The sequence below is a fragment of the Xiphophorus maculatus genome, chromosome 9, assembly GCF_002775205.1.
Source record: "Xiphophorus maculatus strain JP 163 A chromosome 9, X_maculatus-5.0-male, whole genome shotgun sequence".
In the NCBI taxonomy this organism is placed as follows: Eukaryota; Metazoa; Chordata; class Actinopteri; order Cyprinodontiformes; family Poeciliidae; genus Xiphophorus; species Xiphophorus maculatus.
The window spans coordinates 30,310,032-30,331,017 of record NC_036451.1 but is presented as its reverse complement, the minus strand read 5'-3'; the positions used below and the strand labels follow the sequence as shown (position 1 = coordinate 30,331,017).

At 44.7% G+C, this 20,986-nt stretch overlaps 3 protein-coding genes across 4 annotated transcripts in view; 1 reads left to right on the top strand and 2 right to left on the bottom strand.

Moving 5' to 3' along the window:
- LOC102230304 (protein Niban-like) overlaps nucleotides 1-1,641 on the bottom strand; it is a 28,017-nt gene extending 26,376 nt beyond the window's left edge. The window contains exon 1 of the mRNA XM_023338963.1: nucleotides 1,493-1,641. Within this exon, the coding sequence (XP_023194731.1) occupies nucleotides 1,493-1,547 (55 nt within the window). The 5' untranslated portion in view covers nucleotides 1,548-1,641. The remainder of the gene's footprint in view (nucleotides 1-1,492) is intronic.
- A 1,133-nt stretch (nucleotides 1,642-2,774) lies between these two features.
- Nucleotides 2,775-15,537, bottom strand: trmt1l (tRNA methyltransferase 1 like). 2 transcript variants are annotated; one of them, XM_023338977.1, is made up of 16 exons: nucleotides 15,027-15,537; nucleotides 14,087-14,191; nucleotides 13,932-13,994; nucleotides 10,654-10,767; nucleotides 10,518-10,582; nucleotides 9,830-9,986; nucleotides 9,638-9,758; nucleotides 9,483-9,562; nucleotides 7,888-8,140; nucleotides 7,602-7,814; nucleotides 6,626-6,816; nucleotides 5,652-5,718; nucleotides 5,412-5,575; nucleotides 5,282-5,338; nucleotides 3,245-3,371; nucleotides 2,775-3,163 (listed from the first exon to the last, which is right to left on the bottom strand). In XM_023338977.1, exons 1-16 carry the CDS (start codon nucleotides 15,085-15,087, stop codon nucleotides 2,971-2,973), a joined length of 2,031 nt encoding a protein of 676 aa, XP_023194745.1. In that variant the 5' UTR covers nucleotides 15,088-15,537; the 3' UTR covers nucleotides 2,775-2,970. The 2 variants fall into 2 exon arrangements, with proteins under 2 accessions (XP_023194745.1, XP_023194746.1); XM_023338978.1 differs by having other exon boundaries at nucleotides 10,654-10,764.
- Nucleotides 15,538-16,042: 505 nt separating this feature from the next.
- On the top strand, nucleotides 16,043-18,556 carry LOC102222495 (interferon-induced protein with tetratricopeptide repeats 1-like). The gene is made up of 2 exons (XM_005816823.3): nucleotides 16,043-16,389; nucleotides 16,909-18,556. The coding sequence occupies exons 1-2, from the start codon at nucleotides 16,160-16,162 to the stop codon at nucleotides 18,200-18,202; spliced, it is 1,524 nt and encodes a 507-aa protein (XP_005816880.2). The 5' UTR covers nucleotides 16,043-16,159; the 3' UTR covers nucleotides 18,203-18,556.
- The last annotated feature ends 2,430 nt before the right edge of the window (nucleotides 18,557-20,986 follow it).

Sequence of the window (20,986 nt, the reverse complement as noted above, 5' to 3'; positions counted from 1 at the left end):
AGGCTTTATGAGAGATGAATCTGCCGCCTGCATGACGATGAAACCTCAACGCTTCGTTTCCTCAGAGCCGCTCGGTTTGGTGTCCAGAAGTTCAGCGGATTCATGAAGAACCCGGTCTGAGTCTGGAACCATAGATCTACAACACTATTTCTATGTCATAGCTGGTTTATTCATGTACTCCAGCCTCAGGTGGCTTTGTCTGAAGTTTCGCTTAAAAATACATTTAATGGAATCGAGAAGCTCAGACTTCCAGCAGCAGAATCACATTGGCTGAGTTTTCATTACAAATGGGTTCAAATCTTTGTCCAAAATCTGTTCATGTCAAAAATCACAACTTCACAAGTCTGGTGTTTCTATTAAACAAGAAATGAAACTAACATCAGGTGTGAATACCGCGGTTCACCCAATAAGTCACTAAAACTGGCAGCAACGATGTAAACATGAGGTGCATTCATAATTCAGCCTCATCATCTATCAGCCAATCAGAAGAGACAGAGAGACAAGCTCCGCCTACTTGGGAGCAGCTATAGGCTTTTACAGAGCGATGGATTCAACATGGTGGAATTATAGACCCCGGAAAAAAGAGAAAGAATCATCGTGCTGCCACTTCCTGTGTCTTATTTGTGGTTTTTGTCAGTAGTAACATCCGGTTGTTGATCATGTGACTCATTTTGTAAATTAACTTATTTTAATGCTGCCGAAAAAACATCAAATCATAGCGCAAAAACATTTTCTAGGAAAACTGGACTTTTTCTTTTGAAATTGGCTTTTTATTAAACAAATTTATTTTTTCAAGGTTTCAAGTTGCAATTTTCATCTGCTGACCCAGCTGACCCTTCCGGTCCGGATCCTCTCCATCTGGGTTTCTCCTCTGACCTGCAGTCTGACGGCCGCCTCCCTTTGGAGCTATTCCAGGCATGAGCCACTGGAACCAGAACCAGAACCAAAACCAGAACCATACCAGAACCAGAACCAGAACCAGAACAGAACTCCCTCCCAAAAAGAAGTCTGTTTCTCTCCTGAACATCTTCTCCACAGAAATGTTCCGTTTTCACTGAATAAGTTAGAAAAAGTCTCAGAACCGTGAGAAGACTGAATTGGGTCAAATTATTTCTCTGCAGCAGAACCGCCAGAATGGACCGCGGAACCTCCGAACTCCTGCAGAGATTCTCCCAGTAAACCCAGTCTGATCCGAACCGGAACACCTGCTGTTCCTCCACCTGCGGCTCAGGTAATCCGCACAGAAAGCCAGCCGTCACGCAGACACGCAAAGAGCCACGCACATCCCCGCAGGAACCCGGACTGACCCGCTGCTTCACCGCAGCAGACCCGCGCGGTTCGGGAAGTTTCTCCGTGGAAAAACACAAAGCAGACCCAGAACTGATCCAGTACTCTGATTACACCGATCCGCGCAGACCAGAACTTTGTTCTTAGTGCAGGCCGGTCCAGGTTCCCCTGCGCCCGGTGAGAGTCCGCGGCCCCCGGGTCTTACCTCTGATGTAGTCGGACTTGGCTTCATCCAGCAGGCTGGACGCGGAGACCCCCATGCTGCCGCTGCCGCTGCCGCTGCTGCCGGATCCACAGGTAGACTCAGGCCGCAGGTGCGAACTGGATCAGCGGCTCTGCGGAGAGGAGGAGGAGGGCGGCTCCTCCTCCTCCTCCTCCTCCTGCTCTTCCTCCTCCTCCTCCTCCTCCTCCTCCTCCTGCTCTTCCTCCTCCTCCTCTTCTTTCAAGGACGCGGAAAACCAGTTTTCCTTTTCAGTCCCTGCAGGTTCCTGATGGTCACCGCAGGTTTATCATCTAAATTATTACTCTACATAAAATCAACCTTCTTCATCCTCCTTAAGTCCAGAAGTTTACATACACTAAAACCTGGAGGCTTTAAACCGTTTGGGAATTCCCAGCTGATGACGTCATGGGTTTGAAAGCTTGTGATTGGTTAGTTTACTATGTGAGTTAAATGGAGGAACACCTGAAACTCTCACCTGTTTCTACTGAATCGATCATTTAATGGACGATAAATTGTCCCAATAATTGTTGCGATAAATGATAATATTGTTATATTAATATTGATCATATTAATCTGATAACATCACAGTGATTTAAGTTATTTAACTTTAATTATGAAATTGATCGATTGATTAAAACACTGAATCGGAAAATATTTTAAATATACAAAATAAACAACTAAAAGCTATAAATAAAAACTAAACACAACAGAAACCATAAATAAAATGGATTATGATGTTTGAACTGATTCTCTCCACTTTTAAAAAATAAATGTAAACATGTTTGTAGTTGGAAATGTAACGTTTGTTTTTGTGACGTCAGAGCTGCAGCTTTAAATGTTTCTAATTATTTTACTAAAATTAAACCTGATAACTTAAAACTACAGAAGATCATAAACTGAATCTGTCCGGATACATAAATAAAAACCCTGCAGAAAAACATAAAGCAGGTTCGGCAGGTTGCATTGTGGGAAATGTAGGAGCTCAGGTCTCTTCAGCTTTTAACCATTTCCTCTGATCTTATTTTCAAACGATGAAAATTCTGCATCCAAACATTTTTTCCAGTTATTATTGTTAATGTGAGGAAACTCCTAATATTTACCTGCATATCAAAATATTTCATATCTGCACATTAAAAATCGCTCAACAGGCTCAGTTCATTTGTTTGAAGCCATTTTTAATTTTAATGCTGGAGAAGAAATCTGTTTGCTCAGAATTGAATTATTTTTGGTTCTTCACTGAAATATAAAACAGCTGCAAAAAAAATTATTCTCAGAAAGATTTTTATTTTGGTTCTAAAGAGACAAATAAAGGTAAAAAGGAGAAACGCTTAAAATCAGGTTTTAGGTCAATTAAATAGATTCTCATCAGTTTGTGCTCTAATAAAGGTCCATCAGCGCCGTCAGAACTGGGTCAGAACTGGGTCAGAACCGGGTCAGCCAGTGGAGCGGCGTTCCCCGGCTCAGACCGCCTTCTCGTTGCTCGTGGCGCTCTGGCCGGCGCCGGCGGCGTTGGTACCGGTCGGCACGCTGTACTTGGTGAGGACGGACTTGAACTGCTGCAGCGTGGCGTCGGTCCGGACCCCGGTCGGGTCGAAGTGGGTCCGGCTCACCCTGAAGCCGGCCTCCGTCAGGTACTGCAGGAACTTGTTCAACCTGCGAAGGCAGAGCAGCAGAACCGTTGAGACGGGCCGGACCGGGTCGGGTTCTGGTGCGATCCGCCGGCCCGGGACTCACTTGGGCATGTTCATGCTGCGGATGCTGTGGCGGTGGATGCTGTAGTAGAACGGCGGATGATCCAGAGACGCATCAGGCTTCAGCTTCTTCACAACGTTCCCACAATCCTCCACGCTTTTCCTTTTCCCTGCAGGAAAACACGAACCTGTTGCTGCGGCTCATTTATATCCACATTATTATTAGTAGATTATTATTATCTTACATAACTCAGATTATGAGGAATTTATAGATGCACATTGGCAAAGACTTGATAATTATTTTGATGCTGTATTTTTTTTACAACTGTCATAAATAGTTTTTTTCTTATTTTGTGTCTGTAGAGTTTCTTGTCTTTTTATTATAGTTTGTAATAATTTTATTTAGGTAATATGGTTCTTTAACAGTATATTGAACAGGCATATGAATATCTTAACATGGTTTTATTACAAATTTCTGATAATTATTGTAAGTAATATATTTCATTAAACTGAGGAAAGGCCTCGGATTGAATCAGTGTTCAGAAGAGAAATGCGACGCTCATTATTTGTTCTGGTTCTGGTTCCTCCTGTCCCACTCATTACTTGTTTTAAAAAACCTGCTTCAAATAAATAAAATGAAATATGTTAAGTATAATTTACAGGAATTTAACATGACTGTACATGATTACAAATTGGTAAAGTAATCTAAGTATTAAACTGTTGTACGACTGAACCTGTGAAACTTAAACAGGCTTAAGAATCACAGCATCGATGAAACGGCTTGTTACTTAACTAAGGTTAACTAGAGTTAACTAGAGTTAACTAGGGTTAAATAAAGAAATGTGCAACTGGAAAGAACTGGATATCTCAGCTAAGATCAAAGCAGAATGTAAAAATAGATTCTAAATGAAAAGATTTGAAACTTTTCTAGATGAAAGAGCTCTACGTGTTGGAGGACTGCAGATCTTCAGAGTAAATCTGAGCCATCAGTTCAGTCGAGTCATGAAAAGTTGATGCATTCTGCAGTAAGAGACACATTGACTCGAGTCAGAGAACAATGCTGGATTGTGAGAAGGAGTCAGATTGTTTCAAGTTGTTTCGTTTGCAGAAAACCAAAGTTCAGCTCAGCAGATTCACAGAAACAGAATCGCCTCGTTTGAAGTTGCTGCTGCAGATTTGGCTGAACTTTTCTGTTCAAGCTGAGGAAACATGAAGCGAAAGACAAAAACACTGGAGCTGGTTTTCACTTCAGTGGAGACAGACAGACGGAAACAATGAGCAACGTGAGCACAAGCTTTTACTTGAGCCAGTTTTTTATGATTGAGCATTTAAATATAAAGATGTTTGAGTTCTTATAAAACATAAAGGAAAAACTTTTTAACGTCTTATAAACTTGTGTTGAACCGCTGCAGTTTTTCATTTTTATCTCCACTTGGTAGCTGATTTCAGACCAAATTACTTTACATTTATATTTATTTCATTATTTTATATTTTTATTTGTTGCACAAAATATAGTGTGGGATTTTGTTTATATATAAATATTTTGTATTCTAGTGACTGTTTATAAAGGAAAGAAACACATTAATTTGGCCAAATAAAAAAATAAAAAGCAGAAAATGTGGAAAATCATCTGTCATTTTGTTAGAAAAATTTTAAAAAATATGATATTTTGGACAATAAAACCATCCAGACTGTAGAGGTATTTTAAATAGAAGGTCAATCCTGTACAGATATTCACCAGGCAGGAGGATGTTGTGACTTATTCACAGTTATGTGTTAGAAACATTATTTACATGATTACTATTATCATTCACTGAATGATAATAATCATTTAGTTTGGTTGTCCAAACTAAACAAATTAAAACTGAACAATTAATGTCCAACAGTCTGAGTTATGATTGCAGAAGTTTTCACTAAGTAACAGGATCAATAAAGTGTTTTGGTAAAAACTTTTAGTTTGCAGGAAAACATTTTGCTGTAAATTCTCTCACACTGCCCTCTACAGGACAAACAGAAGCATGACGTTTAGGTCACAGCTGCTGTTTTCTGTGCAGACGGAGCTAAAAGCAGAGAAACTGACCAGCCTGATCTCCATCCTCTCCGCTCTGCAGCGTCTTGATGACGACTCCACACTCCACTGCAGCACAAACACAACATTTAGCGTTTTATGCTGCAGGTGCAGCAGGCGGCATTAGAGCGGAGGCGGTTACCCTGGTTACTGAGCGCTGATGACCCATGCACTAGAGACTTGAGCGTGGTGCACTCGGACTCGCAGATGAGCGTTTTGACGAGCGGCTGGACGTCGTCCATGCTGTGCTGCACGGCGGCAGACAGCATCCTCCTCAGGAAGCCGGTGTTGAACAGAGGGCCGGCCCTGCAAACACAGCCGCTAACCTGGGTTATACTTAGAAATAAGCTTTCAGTTTTAATTTATGGTCCCTGATTTTTACCACAGAGGTCCCAGCTGCACCGCCGTCTTCCCAGGCAGACTTCCATGACAGTGACAGGGAACAGTGTCTACAAGACAAGAATTTAGCCTGTAGGTAAAAAGTAGTTTCCTCCTAATGCAGCAAAAACTGTGTTAAAGTAAAATAAATTAGGCGCCACATGACAATGTGCTAATAAAGTTTCACTAAACTAAAGTATTCCAAGAAGTTAGGTTAAGATGAAGCAAAATTAGAAACAAAAAACTGAGCTTAAAAAAGGCTAAGCTACACAAAGCTAAGTGAAGTTAAAGTGAAGCTAACTTAAACTCTGCTATGGTAATGCTAATCACTGAGCTAAGCTATGATACTCTAGATGCTAATAAAAGAAACTAAACAACACAAAAATCAAACAAATCAAGTCAACATAATAATAATATAAGTTGAGATTAATTACAATAAGTTTCCCTAAAATGGAGCAAGTTAAAACAAGCTAGCAGGCACAGCTTGTGCTTTGGTTGTTAGTTGACCCCCGTTAGAGAAAAGGAGGGACAAATGTTTGTGCCACTAAATAAATGAGAAATTATGTATTTTGCATACAGTGTGACTGATGTCATTTCTCCATTAGCATAGATCTGTAAGCTTAGATTCTAAAATAAGATAGATTATAACAGGCTAACATAATCTAAACTAATCAGAGTAAATTTAGCTGAACTGAATAAGTCAAGCTAACTTATACTAAGTAAACTAAATATATTTCACTAACAGCAGATTAGGAGGAAAAATGTATTTTATACATATAAATATTAATTTAACATCAACAACATTTTTCCAACAGCAGCTACATCTCGTTTTCTGCACAATTATATCCAACTCCTTTTTGAGTGAAATGAGATAAAACAATAATTTTCTACTTAGAGCAACAGACGAAGCTGCATGGTTTCATTTTTCTGATTTATGGTGTGAAGTAGCGAATCGTCCCCAGTTTGAACGCAGCTCACCGTCCACCATGTTGCCCAGTTTCAGGAACATTCTCTCCTCACACCACTGGCAGTGGACCAGTTTGCGGAGTTTCTTGGCCGACTCGTCTGCTTGAGTCGGGCCCCTGAGGACCCTCACCACCACCAGCACAAAGTGCTCCAAAGCCACGGCCAGCAGAACCTCGATGCCTTTGTTGCAGCGCGCCGCCGCCCTGCAGGACGTCACAGGAACATCTCACTAAACGGCTTCATTAAAAACAGTCAATTAAAAAAATGACTCAGATTAATCACACTGCAGCGCTGTCACTAATCACTATGCCTAATTTGGTAAGCTGGAAATATAAATACGCACGCAGCGGAGCAAGACCTTCCTGTCGCACTCCGACCAATCAAAATTCAATTATCTGATTTTACAGCAGAAAACAGGTAAAGTCTCCCAGAACAGCAGCGAAGGGAAACTTATTCCACGACTCAAGCAAGCAGTAGCCACTCAGAGAAGAGACGTCATTCTGCCGCCCCTTCCTGATGCCGCCCTGGGACACTGCCCATACAGCCCGTATCAAAAACAGCCAAAATGTTTTATTGGCTTAAACACATCTAAAGATTCTTGGTTTTCCAGGTTTTCATATTCAGGAAGGTTTAAAGGCAGCCATTTTGTTTTAAACGTTAAATTAGAAACTCTCCATTTATTTCCTGTGGAACTTGAGCGATGAGGCGAAAGTCGCTTGTCCTCATCCAGACGAGCGACTGGCCAAATTTGTGCATGTGAAATTGTGAGCTAGAACATTAACATGAACATGTGGGCTAGAAAAGCAACACAACACCAGGAAGATTAAAAATGTTAAACTTTTGTTGCTGTCTGCTGCCACGGAAACCGGATCTTTCGCTGTTCGTCGATCCATAACGGCTGCTGTGAACTTGGTAGCCAACTGAGAGGCTTAATCTGAGTTATGCGTTGAAACGCTCAGGTTAATCTGCGTTAGCGTTGACAGCCTACCTGGCTACCGTGGCTACCACCATGCGGGCTGCCAGCTCTTTGTAGTACTCGGTGCGTACGATGTGGCAGCCGTAGTGGCGCAGCGTGACGTTGGGCGACTTGGCGTAGAGCGAGCCCGTGTCCGTGGACGTCACTGAGATGATGCCGAGGTTCCGGACGTTTCTGAAGGCAGCATCCAGGTAGTTCACGGCCGTGCCGAAAGGATCCAGGTGGCTGGAAGGTTAAAGGTCAAAGCATTTTACGACTGACATCAGACGCTTCAGGATGGGTTTAAAGGTCAACCTACATGTAGTCAAACGGCCGCAGATGCATCATGACATTAGCGTCCATCTTGGCGACCTCCACCGTGGCGACGGGGGCCGTCTCCGGCTCGCAGCTGGCCCTGTCGGGGCCCCGCGGCCCTCGAGAGCCGCCATCGGCCCGGATGTTGTTCAGCTCGCAATTCTCTCTGATCATTTTGACGCAGGTGTCGCTGATGTCTGTAATCGTCACTCTGACGGTGCTGCGGAGATGTTTGGCCCACTGGAGGCCCATGATGCCTGAGGAGCAGCAGAACCCACTCAGTTACTCCTCCGTACTCCGACCCAAAGTTCATTTACTCCAGAACCTTACGTCTCGTTCCACTGAGCAGTTCACTGTTTTACAGTCCAGTGTATTAAAGGGGCAGTAGCTTTTGTTTTTCAGGCCCTTTAGCAACAATGTTGCTTTAGTTTTTTATAAAAATGCTATTTGACTTAAAATAATTTTGACTTCCTGATTGAATGTCTTGAAATTGGGCCTCTGTCTCTTTAAGAAGCTCCTGCTCTTTCTGAAACTCTGCCTTCAGAAAGTCATCATATGGTTTTCCTCTCCACTGTCGCTGCATGCATGCTCTGGAAGACGGATTGTTAAAGTCAAGGACTCACAGCTGCTGATTGTCTGGCGCCCCCTGCTGGTCCAGGAGGAGTGAATGCTGCTAGTTAACGACTCGATGCTCTGCCGGGTTTCCCTGGAAACGTTTTAAACTAATTTGAATAATAAACTGACATTAATGCACTGGTGTGTGATTGGATTGAAATGAGGTTTTTTATAAAGTGCCTCCAGACATTTGTTGTGAAACGGCGCTTATAGAACTAAATGAAATTGAGCTGAACAGTCTGACTTAAACTCTCCAAAGTGGCTGAATTAAATAAGTTCTGGAAAACAGAAAGAGTCGCCGTTCCTCCAAAGTAAAAGACTTATTCCCAGTTATCACAAACAGCTGATGCTGCCAGTTTTCAGGTACTTTTTCCAGCTAAGCTCAGTTTGGTTTGGATGATAAATTTTCCTTTAATAAATAAAATAATCATTTGAAAACAGTTTTTGATTTACTCTGATTATCAAACCAAAAACAGGAAATCTTTCTCACAGATCTCAAAGTTTGATTAATGATTAATTCTTCACATGCAGACAGTTTGCTGGACATTAAACTGAATCCTCTTTATCAAGCTGCGGTCTGCAGGCGCCCTCTATTGGTCCGCTAGGTACTGCATGTATTTGTTGTGTTTAAAAGTAATAATGGATAAGTGGCTTAAGACCGGCTCACTCAAAGTAAAAGCTGAAGATATCAGTGGGAAGAAAAACACCAGAAATAATTAGATGAACAGAGGATTCATGGCTGCAGGAATAATCTTCAGTTTCTCAGAATGAATCGCAGAAGTTTTGGTTCCATTACGACAGCAGGTCTATCCTCACCATCAAGTCGTTCCTTCAATAAGGCGTTAAGTAAACAACAGTTTCAGTTCAGGTTGTAAAGATTTTGTTATTGTGGGGCATTTGTACGTTCGGTGGTGTGTGAGTGTTTGTTAAATGTGTTAATCCATCAGAGTCTTCTAGTCTCAGTTCAGTTTCATCTCGTCTCACCTGTGGCTCCAAAAGCATCCAGACACTCCAGCGGGTTCCTCTCCTCGGCCAGAACCGCGAGCGAACAGAACACCAGCTGCCTGCGACACAAACACGCAGCGTCAGCTTCCGTCGACGGTTTTCACTCAGAAACAGACGGGACGCCTCGTCTCCACCTGTTGGGCTTCATCTTCCGGTTGAAGTACGTGTCGCTCTTCAGCGGGGTGCTGTGGTTCGGCAGCAGCTGGACGTTGGTCCCCAGCTCCTTCAGGATCTCGTAGGCCTGACCCGAAGGCGCTGTGGATGAGAAACGGGATGGTGAGCGGAGCGCCAGCCTCCGTTAGCCTCGCTGTGACGGCGGCGCTCACTGGGCTCTTCCGTCTGAGCGTCGGAGCCGCCGGGGTAGCTGGCCTCCGTCTCTCCCTTGTTGAAGTGGCGCTTCAGGTGGCTGACCATGTCCGTCTTGCGGGCGATGGTGACCGAACACACCACGCAGTGGAAGTGGGCCATGTGTCGACCCGACACCTGGAGGACGGACAGAACCGAGTCCGCTTCAGGAACTTCTCAAAGTTTTAATTTAAATTGTGTTTCTCTGCAGCAGACACATAGATCGCTGCGTCATCAGCGTACAGAATCACTTTTCTCTTAAAGTTTGTCATGACACAGATAAAAAACATGCTCCTGTTTACTGGGCAGGTTTTATTTAACCTTCAATCTGCTGACAGTTTTCATTCTCTGCCTGGTCCAGTTTGTTTAGGTCAGAAGTTCCTAACCAAACTGGATCAGAACTTCCTGAAACCCTTTGCTCCAATCTGAAGGCCGAAGAACCTGAAGAGCTGAACTGGAAATATCTTGTTTAATTGGATGTTTATCCAATAATTTAGCAGCAAAATGTTTTTTGAATGGAAAATGTTGCTTATTTTGATTATTAAAATTAAATTAATTCCAATTGATTAATACACACCCTGCAATTAATATGATTAAAAATGAAAACGGCGTCCCAGCGCCAGTTTAAATGATTCTATTGCTGATGATGAGTGGAGGGAAACGCCTCACCTGATCTCCGCTCAGGCTGGGTTTGGGGTTCCTGCAGGCCAGGTGGCAGATGCACATCCTGCTTCCTGCAGGGAGATGGAGGTCAAAGGTCAGCATCAGGCTGAAGCCGCCGGGCTGCGTCTCTCTGCTGTCCTACCTTTAAACTCCACATAGACCTTCCAGTGGAGGTTCTGCAGGTGTCGGCGCAGCTTGTGGCTGTAGCAGGCTTTAAACTTCTCCTCAGGACACAGAGGGCAGGACTTCCGCCCTGCTGGAGGACAGAAATGGACAAACCATCCGGATTCAGCTGGGAAAGTTATTCTTCATCCGCATTTTATAAAATATGTTTAGATTTGAAGAAATTAGCATCATTAAAGGGGCAGTGTCATGTAAAATTAATTTTTTTCAGGTTTCCATCATGTCAGAAAGTTTTTCCCTCAGCAGAAACAAACCTGGAGTTTTATTTTAGAATAGAATAGAATTCAACTTTATTGTCATTGCACTGTCACAAGTACAAGCAACCAGATGTAGTTTGCATCTATCCAGCTGTGCTCTATGAGATATAAATATTTATTTACAGATGTACAAGACTATGTATGTATGGACTATAAGGGGTTATAGCAAGAGATATAGATATTGTGTATAAATATAAATATGGGAGCTATATGCACAGATTATACTGATTATACAAGAATGTTAGGGAATGGATTATAGATAAATAATGGCAGATAAAATTTACAGGTTGTATGTGTGTGTGAAGAAAACAGTCCGTGATGTGTGTGTGTGTGAGGATAGTCCATGTGTTATTGTTGTATGAGAGGATAGGGGAGTACAGTCCTTATAGTTTATGTTTTATGTCAGGAGGCGTTCAAAAGCGTGACAGCTGTGGGAAAGAAGCTGTTCCGGTGCCTGGTGGTTCTGGTCCGTAGGCTTCTGTAGCGCCTCCCAGAGGGCAGGAGGGAAAAGAGTGTGTGTGCTGGGTGAGTGGAGTCCTTTGTGATTTTCCCGGCCCTTTTCAAACACGGCTTCCTGTAGATGTCCTTGATGGCAGGGAGCGTTGCCCCGGCGATATACTGGGCAGTTTTCACCACCCTCTGCAGCGCCTGCCGGTCGGAGACAGAGCAGTTCCCGTACCAAGCTGTAATACAGTTAGTGAGGATGCTCTCAATGGTGCAGCAGTAGAAGTTCGTGAGGATCTCTGAGGACAGGTGGTTCTTCCTCAGGGTCCTCATGAAGAAGAGGCGCTGATGCGCCTTCTTAATGAGTTTGGAGCAGCTGGTCGTCCAAGTCAGGTCCTCGGAGATGTGGACTCCCAGGAACTTAAAGGTGTCCACACGCTCCACCACTGTCCCCTTAATGTGGATGGGTGGATGTAGGTCAGCGTTCCTCCTGAAGTCCACGATAAGCTCCTTGGTCTTCTCGGTGTTCAGCTGCAGGTTGTTTTTGTCGCACCACTCAGCCAGACGGTCTACCTCCTCCCTGTAAGCGGCCTCGTCATTATCTCTGATGAGGCCGATCACCGTGGTGACGTCTGCGAACTTGATGATGGCGTTAGAGCCGTGGACATGTCTGCAGTCGTAGGTGAAGAGGGAGTAGAGGAAGGGACTCATCACACAGCCTTGTGGCACTCCGGTGTTTATGATGATGGTGGATGAGAAGTGGTTGTCCAGCCGGACATGTTGAGGTCGACTGGTCAGGAAGTCGAGCAACCAGTTACACATGAGTGGACTGATGCCGAGGTCTGTGAGTTTGGTAATGAGTTGTGATGGGATGACAGTGTTGAATGCTGAACTAAAATCTAAGAACAGCAGTCTGGCGTAAGTGTTCTTACTGTCCAGGTGAGAAAGGACAGAGTGCAGTGCTATAGAGACTGCATCCTCTGTGCTCCTGTTCTGCCTGTATGCAAATTGGTGGGGGTCTAGTGTGGGGGGGAGACTGGATCTGAGGTGTGCTAGGACCAGCCGCTCCAAGCACTTGGTAATGATGGGGGTAAGGGCTACCGGGTGGTAGTCATTGAGTCTGGTTGGGTTGGGATTCTTGGGGATTGGGACGATGGAGGTAGACTTGAAGCAGGTCGGTACCACAGCGCGGGCCAGGGACAGGTTGAAGATGTCTGTCAGCACTGCTGCCAGCTCCCCAGAGCACGTTCTGAGGACACGTCCAGTTATGCCATCAGGACCCGCAGCCTTGTGGGATTTAATCCTGCTCAGAGCCGCTCCTACATCAGTGGGGAGGAAAGTCAGTGGCTGTTGGCCTGGGGTGGTAGCTGCTTTGGTTGCAGTTGTGGTATTCCCTCTCTCAAAATGAGCATAGAAGTTGTTAAGTTCGTTGAGGAAGGAGACAGTAGAAGCGGGGGTGGTATTGGGGTTCTTGTAGTCTGTGAGAATCTGAAGGCCTTGCCACATACGTCGGGGTTTGGCGTTAGAAAAATGATCCTCCACCTTCCTTTTGTAGTGGTGTTTGGCCTTCTTGATTCCCTTCTTCAGCTCAGCCCTGGCTGCACTGTAAGTCTGTGCATCCCCTGACCTGAAGGCGATGTTGCGGGCCTTCAGCAGGAGACAAACGTCTCGGTTCATCCAGGGTTTCTGGTTGGGGTACATGGTAATGCGTTTGCAGGTGGTGACACGTTCTATGGGGGTGGAAATATGGTTCAGTACAGATGAGGCGTACTGATCCAAGTCTGTATGGTGGAAAATAGTCCAATCTGTATTCCTAAACCGGTCCTGGAGCACAGCGTCTGAGCCCTCTGGCCACACCTTTACTGTCCTCATGGTAGGTTTCACACGTTGGATGAGTGGTAAGTACCGAGGTGTGAGGAACAGGGAGAGATGGTCTGATTGTCCGATGTTGGGGAGGGGTGTCACATTGTAGGCTCCAGCCAGATTGGAGTAGACATGGTCCAGGGTCTTGTCTCCTCTGGTGTGGCAGGAGACATTCTTTATTTCTTATTCTTTTATGCATGTTTCAGAAATCCTTTGATCTCCATGGCAACCATTCAGCTGTGCTAAAGGCCAGGGTGGACGTAGCCCCGCCTTCGAGGCAAAGCTCCTCCCCCACTCAGACCTTCAGACTAGCTAGCAGCAAATAGCAAACAGCTGATAGAACTGCTGAGCTCATTATAAGAGACAGAGGCCAATTTCAAGGCGTTAAATCAGGAAATAACATTTGATACATATAGCATTTTCATAAAAACTGAAGGTAACATAGTGACTTGATTTGCCGAGTGCCTGGAAAACAGATAACGCTGCCCCTTTAATTCTTGAGTTAAAGCCTGAACATGATTATTTTAGCATCATTTTCTCTATTAAACCCCTTTTATGATTCATATGTAACTTTAATCAACTTCTAATATTTTATCCACATCCAAATGTTTTTTTTCCTCCATAGAGAATAAAAAGAAGAAAGGCAGAGAAATTCCTGAGGACCTGAACTCACCACCATTAAGGTCCACCAGCGTCTCCAGTCCTTCCAGTTTGGTCTGGATGGAGATGTGTCTGTCTGCAGGCAGGAGGAAACCCCAACACTCCGTTATGTCCTGCGTCTGCAGCGTTCCCAGCCGGTTGGTGAAACCAGACGGTTGGCTGACTTACCGGAGGTCGTGGTTGAAGGTTTGGAGTCGCTGTCAGCAGCAGCGTCGCTCCGCTCTGCAGCGGGGGCCGCGCCGGCAGAGTCTTCCTCTCCGGTGTCTTCATCACCTTCACTCCCGGATTGGAGAAATTAAAATAAAAAATAAAAATAGAAATACCAGGTCATCATATTTTAAAAATAAAACCTGAATGAGAGACTCTCAGCTGACTGGACCTGTTAAATGTTAAATGTTGAGAATTTTATCATGATCTGGAACGATGACATCTAACGGTTTATGGTTTGAAACTGAACAATAAGAGGAAAGCAGAGATGAACAACCCCCCTCCCACACCTGTTGCTGCTAAATAAAGTTAGTAAATACAATAAAAACGGTTGTTTATATTTTAGAATTGTAATAATTAATGCACAACTTTGTTTTTTTGTGTTTTAATATCAGAATTTCATGCCAACCAACGATCTGGATTAAACTAGGAAAACACAGATTTATTTTTCTAGCATCAGTCCCTCCAGTTCTGTTTATGTCAAGTTTTTGTGCGTAAACTGGAAAAGGTGCGCACTTTTCTGCGCAGCGGCTCTGCGGTCCTGCAGCGCAGCTCCGTGGTGAGGCTGCCTCGCATTAAATATTCATAATAATAATAATGATGACAATAATAATGATAATACTATTTGATTTGATCCTGGGGAAACCGCTTCACTGACGCCTGCAGCTGCAGATCCGCTGCTGGCCGTCCGGCTCTGCGCCTCCAGCCTCCTGTTGTTGTTGACTGTTTAGGCCCAGTGGCGGAGCTCCGCGCTGAGGCCCTCGTCCCGCTCCGCACTTAAAAACTCAGATTCCTTCCAAATTCACCACGCAGCAAAAACAGCGTCTAACGCATTCATTTAAAGCGCGCTTTTCTCCGCAAAATGAGCGCACAAACGATAAAATGGCGCAGTTTTACTCACGTTTGATGCCTCCGTCCTCCTGGTGCTGCTGAGAAGCGTCCGCCTCTTTCAGCTCCGCCATTTCCAGCTGCAGCAGCAACCAGGAAGTGCTCTGACGTACGGAGTTACGTACGTAAACTGCGTAACTCCGAAGCGGAGTCCGCTGCAGAACGTAAATAAAGACTTTCTGCCTCAAACTTACTTCCTAAATTAGTAAAGTAAATGTGATGAAAGCCGAAATTACAGTAGAGATATTATCTTGAAATTAACTTTATCAGGTAAGGCTTTATTTTAAAAAAGAGGCGTTTCATTATTCAAGCGGAGCATCAACAGCGCGGGCTTCTAAAGTGACCGTTAGTTAACGCGAAATGTTAAGGCGCCAAATTCAATTCAAAATTCCAGACAATTTATGAGACTTAAAACTAAGATCTGAGAATACAGACATGAGAACAGCTCTGTGGAAAATTCGGCTTCATTACATTAAATGTCAGCACAAATAAGAAAAGAGAAGGACAAGCAAGTACAAAGACCCGGCAGAAAGCTACGTTTACACTCGACGTGATGACGTAAGACGCACATCCCCAGCAAAACAAACAGGATATGCTGCTCATGTCACTTGTCTTACTTTACTCTCATAAATAAATTAATATCATGAAATAAAACGTGATAAAAACAAGTTTTGTATAACAGTTGAATATCGAAACAGTTAAATTCTGACAACTTATAAAATTTGTTGTTTTATAAAATACATACTCATAAATGTGTATATATTCATAAAATGTACATTTTTGCAATGTGAGCCAGATGTGGTAAAGTCTATAAAAAGTGTAGCATTTTTTAAGTTATAGATGTATTTATTTTCTAAAAATAGCCTTTTGACTTTTGACCATCACAGCACTTTCTTTTATTTCTCCTTTTTTATTTGGGCTGGAGCTCAACACCGCTGTGGCGATTACGACAATAAAATACAAGGACTAAACTCTTTGATTAGTTTGTTTTGTTTTTCCATCTTTGTTTCATAAACTGTAATAGTCAAAACATCCACGGACCAGCCGCCATGTTGGAGCTCTGCAAACAATCCGACCAGAACAGGAAGCCAGAAAACCTGCTGGCCCAAAGTTTCGTTTCAGCGCTGAAGTTTCAATCCCGGGAAAATGAAACTTAAGGTTCGCCTGACTGAAGCGACGTCGCTCTTCTTCTCTATAAACTTGCTCTATAACCTTCGCTCGTCATCGCGTGACGTCATCCCTACAATAAACCTCCGTGCGATCATTCTGCAGCTGCGCCTCTTACAGACCGCCGGAGAAAAACCTCCAGAAGAGACACAAACCTCCAGAAGAGACACAAACCTCCAGATCTACAGAGAAAACAGCTGGAAGATGAGGTGAGTGATGAAGTTAATGACCATAACCTCACATTTTCACCAATAATTCCTATTTTTGTGTTTATATTACTCCGAGATATATAAATTCCTTATCGTTTCAGATGGAGAAACGATAAGGAAACATTCATTTTAATTACTTTAATTTATTATTGTTATTTTTTTACCAAAGCTAAATATAGAAATACATTGTCTTAGAAGATTATAACCAAAACCATGTGATGCCAGCAGCGTAACTAAACAGTGCGAGGCCAGAGGTTTTATCAGGGGGCTTCTTTACTCTGTTTACACATAAACCTCCTTTTGTTGGAAAATAGTTAATATATCTTCACAGAACAGCAGAGATGCCTACTGCAGGAAACTTTTAGATGTAGTCATTTATTTGTATTTTAGTTATTGTGTAAAATAATAATCTTTTTAAAAAATAGCGGAAAGCACGAACAATACTTGTTGAATTTTTAATTCACACTGTCTAGGGCTGTCTTTAACTTCATTAATATTTGTTTTTATGACTTTTATCAGTTCTCCTCAGAGTTTGCAGTCCAGACTGAAGGCCTTGGAGAGCCACTTCACCTGGGATCTGACCCCCAGCAGGGACAAACTGTCCCGTATCAGGGATAAGCTGGAGGACATCGGCACTGAGGAGGGGAACTTCTGGCTGGGTCACGTCTACAACCTGCTGGGCTTCATCCAGTACCAGCTGGGCTCCTCTGAAGACGCCCTGAACCTCTTCAACCGGGCCGCTGAGACCTTCCAGAGGCAGAAAAACGCTGATGAAGGTCCCTGGTTGATGGTGAACTTTGGGAATCTGGCCTGGCTGCACCATCACCTGGGAGAAGATGAGAAGAGTGAAGACTACCTGTCAAAGGTCGACGGTCTGATGAGGAAGAAGAAGGGAGATCTCTACCCAGAGGTATTAGCTGAAAAGGCCTGGACCCTGATGAAGTTTGATAAAGAGAAGGAGCAGCAGGCTTTAGAGCTCTTCCAGAGAGCCATCCGGATGCAGCCGGACACCGTGGAGTGGCGGAGCAGCCGTATGATCGGGCTGCTGAGCACCTTCAAGCACAGCTGGGTGGAACCAGAGCCTGACATCTGGGAGGACCTAAGGGTAGCCAGAGAAGAAGATCCAGAAAACTTGTACCTTGCTGCTGTGGACCTGAAACAACGAGCCAAGAGAGGCGAGCGAGTTAAAGAGGAAGCACAGGAGTTGTCCGAGAAGATTTTACTGAACCCTGTCAGCAGCCACAGTGGCATCAAACCGCTCCTGAGGATCTACAGACAAATTGAATCCTACGACGATGCGATCGACGTGGCAGAAAGGGCCCTGACGAAGGATCCAGATTCCCGGTATCTGAAGAGATGTGCTGCTCTTGTCTACAAATGGAAGATCGTTTTTTCCAGAGATGGTCGCCCAAGCCAAAGAACCTTTGACCGAGGAATCGGCTTGTTGGAGGATGTCATCTCTTGCTACCCTTCTTGTTTACCAAAGAAGTTGGACTTTGCAAGTGTGTGGGCCAAGTCCGGTCGTGGGCTGATGAAACCAGATCAGATCTACAAGGAGTTGCTGCAGAAATCTTTGGATCCTGCAGACCAACAGTGTGTTTACAACTACTACGCCAAGTACCTCCACTTCGACCGGCAGGAAAGGAACAGGTCGATTGAGTATCACATGAAGGCTGCAGCCATTAACCACGAGTCTTTCTCCCGGATGAACAGCATTCAGGCACTGGAAAAGATCCGAGACCGCGGACGGTCCAGAATGTGCCCAGAGATCCAAGAGTTTCTGGAAAACCTGGAAGGTGTCCAGACTGTGTGAAAGCCAGACTTTCAAAGATCAGATCCAATGATCCTTCTGACCGTCGGAATAATATTCTAGTTCTAACCCCTTAATCCCTGAATTTATATCTAATTGTGCATAAATTTAATTACTGGTGTTTTTGCTGTCAGATGGATGTGAAATTACTTAGATAACAAATTTTAACTTTGCACCTATCAGAGTAAATTTAGGTACGATGCTAATTAGATCTATGAGGAACTTAAGGAATGAAACAGATTGAGCATTAACAGATTCAATAAAATCACAGGAAAACTGAACAATCAAGATTTTGAAAAATCAAAATATGTTTCTGAACAACTGTTGCTTTTTCATCAATAAACTATTTCAAATACAGCTAAATTCTCCAGTTCTGTTCCTGTTCAGCACCATGAGCTCCTACATGAACTTTGCGTCACAAATTGAATTTCAGCATATATTTTTGAACAATCATCCTGCAAGGTTTCCAATAGAGCCAAATTTTAAAAAAATTAAATAAAAAATTAGTATGTACTTATGAAAATAATTATTAATCTCTATAGAAATATTTGTTCTTGTAATCTAAAGTAATATTTTTAGTCAAAGTTGCATAATCGAAATACATGTATGTTGACAGCCAATATGGCCCCACACTCTGTCCTTGGTACAAGGGAGAGCAAACAACTCAAAAACCCAAACGGAAAAGCGATCAGGCGCAAGGTATTTTATTACCAAAAAAAAAAAAATAAAAGTCACTAATAGTGGCACAATAAAACCGCCCTCCTGTCCTCAATAAAATCCAGGGCTCAGTAATTGTCTAAAAGTCACCAATCCGAGGCCACAGGCTGGGCTCCGCTTCTTAGGTTGCTTCTGGTGGAGGTAATCCGTCTGCAGCGCACTCCGTTGCCAATCCCCAGCTGCCGGGACGATGCTCCAGCACCGCTCCACTCTTCGGCGTGCAACGCCCCTCTTCCGCCCGATCCAGCTAAAAGAAAGAGCAGGAAAGCGCCAGCATCCCTGCACCAAAACTCCGCCGGAAGACGTACTTCCTGCTAATGGCTACTCTCTGATCAAAAATAGAGCGCTACTTACAGGCGCGGGCAGAGGTTCTCCTCTGCCCTAATCCTCTGTACTGGGCCGTTTGTCTAGCTCCCGGTCTTCTGCGCCTGACGTGCAGATTCCGTCCTCCCCTCGCTCTGCAGCGTGTCGGTTTCTGTAGTCTACCGAAACAAGTTGTTTGTTCCTCTCTCCTCCTTCCATCCAGGCTCCTTTTATTTTGGCTTTAATCAGCCTCTGCTGACACCTGTATCGGCGGCCAATTAGTGCGCTCCGCCTCCCTAGACAAGCACCTTCAGTCTAGTGCGTTTGGATTGTTAACGGGGAAAAAAAAGAAAAACAAACCCCAAGCATGCAAAGCACAACAAAAACACAATCATATTTTCCCCTGTACAACATGTACATAACTACATTTTTCTACAACTATAAAAAAAAAACCACACAGACTGGAAGTCTGTGTGGTTTTGGTTTTGCTGTCCATTCATGTACCAGTGCTACCAGTGTTGAACCCTTAGCCTTCCGCTCAGCTGTGCTGCCTGGGTTTTGGACTTTGTATACCTGGAATTTTCATTAAAATCATCATTTTCGCACACCAACCTGGGTCCTCAGTGTCTGCCTCACCACTGAGCATCTGTGCTCACAGCAGTGAGGCAAAAGCTACTCCTGTGCAGGAGACTTAAAGGGGGTCTCCTGTCCACTTAAAGGGGCCCACTTACAGGGGCAGGAAACCCACTTACTTGAGCAGAAAACCCACTTACAGGGGCAGGAAACCCACTTACTTGAGCAGGAAACCCACTTACGGGGGCAGGAAACCCACTTACAGGGGCAGGAGACCCACTTACATGGGCAGGAGACCCACTTACAGGGGCAGGAGACCCACTTACATGGGCAGGAGACCCACTTACATGGGCAGGAGACCCACTTACAGGGGCAGGAAACCCACTTAAAGGGGCAGGAGACCCACTTACATGGGCAGGAGACCCACTTACAGGGGCAGGAGACCCACTTAAAGGGGCAGGAGACCCACTTACATGGGCAGGAGACCCACTTACAGGGGCAGGAGACCCACTTACAGGGGCAGGAAACCCACTTAAAGGGGCAGGAGACCCACTTACATGGGCAGGAGACCCACTTACAGGGGCAGGAGACCCACTTACATGGGCAGGAGACCCACTTAAAGGGGCAGGAGACCCACTTACAGGGGCTCACTTAAAGGGGCAGGAGACCCACTTACATGGGCAGGAAACCCACTTACAGGGGCAGGAGATGCGGAGACAGCGGCAGCTGGAGGGGGAGAGGCTGTAGCGATGGCGAGGAGCGAAGAGACTGCTGCGGCATCGACTGGAGGTGTGGCGGGTGCAGGAGCTGGAGCAGGAGGGGGCCAGCCCTGGAGACACAGGAGCTGGGGTTGGAGGTGGTGCTGGTCCCAAAGATGATGGAGCTGATGCGGTGGAGCGGAAGTGCTGCTTAGGAGGCAGAGGGTCACCAGCCATTACGGCAAAGGCTCTCTGGCGTTCCCACTCTGCCTCTCGCTGCAGCTCCCCAACCCCAGGGACGGAAGTTGGGCGAACCAGTCCTCCAGCACCAGGAGTAACCTGATGGCGACCCCGAGGCGTCTGTACGTGAAACATGGTTTCGCTACAGTCGCTACATAGTCCTTGATTGTTTCTGTTAATTCCCTTCAGCGTGTAGGGTCCATGTTGTTGTTATTGCCTTTCTCATCGTAATCACTCCTGGCTGGGTCCTTCTGTC

Coding starts and splice junctions, on each gene's coding strand:
- LOC102222495 (XM_005816823.3), top strand. CDS start 16,160: ATGAAACTTAAGGTTCGCCTGACTGAAGCGACGTCGCTCTTCTTCTCT. Junction 16,390..16,908: donor GAAAACAGCTGGAAGATGAG/GTGAGTGATGAA, acceptor GACTTTTATCAG/TTCTCCTCAGAGTTTGCAGT.
- trmt1l (XM_023338977.1), bottom strand. CDS start 15,087: ATGGCGGAGCTGAAAGAGGCGGACGCTTCTCAGCAGCACCAGGAGGAC. Junction 9,759..9,829: donor CGCTCAGACGGAAGAGCCCA/GTGAGCGCCGCC, acceptor TCTCATCCACAG/CGCCTTCGGGTCAGGCCTAC. Junction 5,576..5,651: donor GTGCAGCTGGGACCTCTGTG/GTAAAAATCAGG, acceptor CTGTGTTTGCAG/GGCCGGCCCTCTGTTCAACA.